At 39.7% G+C, this 2,989-nt stretch overlaps 1 protein-coding gene across 1 annotated transcript in view; it reads left to right on the forward strand.

Moving 5' to 3' along the window:
* ARSH (arylsulfatase family member H) overlaps window positions 1-1,559 on the forward strand; it is a 46,559-nt gene extending 45,000 nt beyond the window's left edge. The window contains exon 9 of the mRNA XM_012807146.1: window positions 1,192-1,559. Within this exon, the coding sequence (XP_012662600.1) occupies window positions 1,192-1,559 (368 nt within the window). The remainder of the gene's footprint in view (window positions 1-1,191) is intronic.
* The last annotated feature ends 1,430 nt before the right edge of the window (window positions 1,560-2,989 follow it).

Here is a 2,989-nt window from a genome sequence, read left to right on the forward strand (position 1 = left end):
AGGGAGAGAGGGAGGGAAGAAGGAAGGAAGGAAGGAAAGAGAAAAGAAGGAAGGAAGGGAAATAAGAAAGGAAAGGAAGAAAGGCAGGAAGGAAAGGAGGAAGGAAGGAAGGAAAAGAAAGGAAGGGAAATAGGAAGGAAAGAAGGAAGGAAGGAAAAGAAAGGAAGAAAGGGAAAGAAGGAAAAGAAGGAAGGTAGGAAGGAAAAAAGGTAGGTAGGAAAAGAGAAAGGGAGGAGGAAAGGAAGGAGAAAAGGAAAAAAGAAAGGAAGGATGGAAGGAGGAAGGGAGGATGAAAAGAAGGATGAAAAGAAAGAAGGAAGGAAGGACGGAAGGAAAGAGAAGGAAAAGAGAAAAAAAGAGGGAGGGAAGGAGGGGAAAAAAATAGACAATAATTAATCTTTCCAAATGATCTTTGCCAAATTCAAGTCTGAGGGCAATACTTAGCCTTTGATAATTATTCACTTTCCTTGTGCTCAATAAAGTTGAGGTAGAATTACTCAATTCCCACTTGGCTAGTCACTATTATATTTGAACATCTTCTCATGATAAAATTAAAATTTGTGTTGGGCGGTGCCTGTGGCTCAGTGAGCAGGGTGCCAGCCCCATATACAGAGGGTGGCGGGTTCAAACCCGGCCTCAGGTTCGAACTGCAACAAGAAAATAGCTCGGCATTGTGGTGGGTGCCTGTAGTCCCAGCTACTCAGGAGGCTGAGGCAAGAGAATTGCCTAAACCAGGAGCTGGAGGTTGCTGTGAGCTATGATGCTACAGCACTCTACCAAGAGCAACAAAGTGAGACTCTGTCTCTTAAAAAAAAAAGACTTAAAATTTGTGTTTCATGTTTGTGGTTAAACCGTGTGTTGTTCTTATAGCTGAGGAAATGCTGCTTTTGCTACATAATAATGTGTAGAAGGATACTATTGATCAGTTTGGAAAATCAGTTGAGAAATACAGTAGAATCTCTGTGAGCTGACCACCCAAGGGACTGTAGCAAACTGGTTAACATAAGGACCTAGACCTACTACTGTACTGATAGGAATGTGTGGTGCATGTCTGGTTTATGAAAATTAAGTCAACGTACAGAGGTAGTCAGTGTAGGGAGGGGGCAGCAATGGAGGTTGTATTTGTGTTTTAATGGGAAGAGTCCTAAAACCATCACAAAGGTGGTATTCCAGTGGTGCTCTGTTTTGCAGGTGCAACCGTGTGGAAGGCTCATTACGTGACTCCCAAATTCTCCCCAGAAGGAAGTGGTGCATGCTATGGACAAGGGATGTGCTCATGTTCTGGGGAAGTCACCTACCACGACCCACCTCTCCTCTTTGACATTGCCCGGGACCCTTCAGAAGCCTTGCCACTGAGCCCTGACAATGAGGTGTTATTTGATTCGGTGATCAAGAAAATTGAGGTGGCGATAAAGGATCATCGTAGGACGCTCACGCCTGTCCCTCAGCAGCTGTCTGCTTTCAGCACCATTTGGAAACCGTGGTTGCAGCCATGCTGTGGCACCTTCCCTTTCTGTGGGTGTGACAAGGAGCTTGACATTGTACCCACTGCTCTCTGAGCAATGGGACTGCTTGTTACGCACCGGAAACTGACATGGTCATGGTGGCAGGATCAATGCATTAACTGGCATTAAAAAAAAAAAAAAGATAGTTTCCATGGCGATTGTATTCTCTGACACCCATTCTTCCTTCTAGGGGCTCAATAAAGTTAAATTTTCTTCTTTTCTCTTTAAACGGATGAGAGAAAAACCACAGTTATACACTTAACTTATGCAATAATGTTGGGGAAATATTTAAAAACACAGAAAAATGTCAGGGAAGGTTGGCCACCATGCATTATTACAGTAACAGTGAACTGAAGGAATTTCTGAACCATCTATTCTGTATATAAACATTAAAAAAAACTTTGTCATGTCTTTTTTTAATGTAATTGTGTCTTTGCTCAATGGAAACAACAGAATGAGATGAACTTCGTACATTCTTGTGGGTCTTTGGTTCTTAGAAGATGATTTGTTCAAGTAACAACAGGTGCAGTGTTGTGGTGTGGACATTGTTAGGTTAGAAACCTTTGCTTCCAGATTCTCAACCCAAACATGCTATTTTCTTAATAAATCACAATAAAGAATTTCATCTCAGCATGAAGCAGATGGTGCACATTAAATGTTAGATTATGTCACTATCACTTTCACACCGTTATCTCTCACTTTCTTGCTTTCTTTTTTTCTTCTTTCTGTCCTTAAGAAACAGCTGGTTCTGAGAGAAAATACCTCAGGTCAGGTCTCTGCTTCATATCACATGAATGGGAAGACACTTTGGTGATTTGTTTCTTTCTTGCCTAAACTAGTGTCTCCTTCCTAGAGTGGTTGTAAGAATTACATGCAGTAATTGATGTGAAATTGCCTTGTATAAAATAAACAATGCACATTATTATTATGATTAATATTGTTGTTATGGTGTTATTATTACACCATGCAATTAGTCATGGTTACTGAAGGATAGAATAGAAAGAAAGAGGGAGAGTCTATATTTAAAGAAAAATAAATTAAATTGACTAAAGCAATTACTTAATTGCATGTGCACATAGAAAGTTATTTTAAGCAGGATAAACAAAATGAATCCATGGTTTGCAGCATCAGAGCTGCAAAGACAAAGAGACAAAGAAAAGACCTCTAAATCCATCAGAAGGAGAGACCCATTGCACACAAAATAATAAGCATTAAATGAAAAGCAAACACTAACACCCACAGTGGAAATCACAAGATGATAAGAGAATCCTCTCTTCAAACTGTTGAGACAAAAGCAGAGTTATAGACATACATCATTCAACAACGATGGTGTCATATTTAAAAACATAGGAAAGTATTACAGAGAGTTTACAACCAGGAATTACTACAATAACTATTAACTGAACACATTTCTAAAAAGAGAAAAGAAGGGATTCTCGAAAGTAAGATGAATTCTTAGTAACCTCAAGAATGGGGAAAAAAGT

The sequence above is a fragment of the Otolemur garnettii genome, unplaced genomic scaffold (genome assembly GCF_000181295.1).
Source record: "Otolemur garnettii isolate 467f Iridium unplaced genomic scaffold, OtoGar3 scaffold00065, whole genome shotgun sequence".
NCBI lineage: Eukaryota > Metazoa > Chordata > Mammalia > Primates > Galagidae > Otolemur > Otolemur garnettii.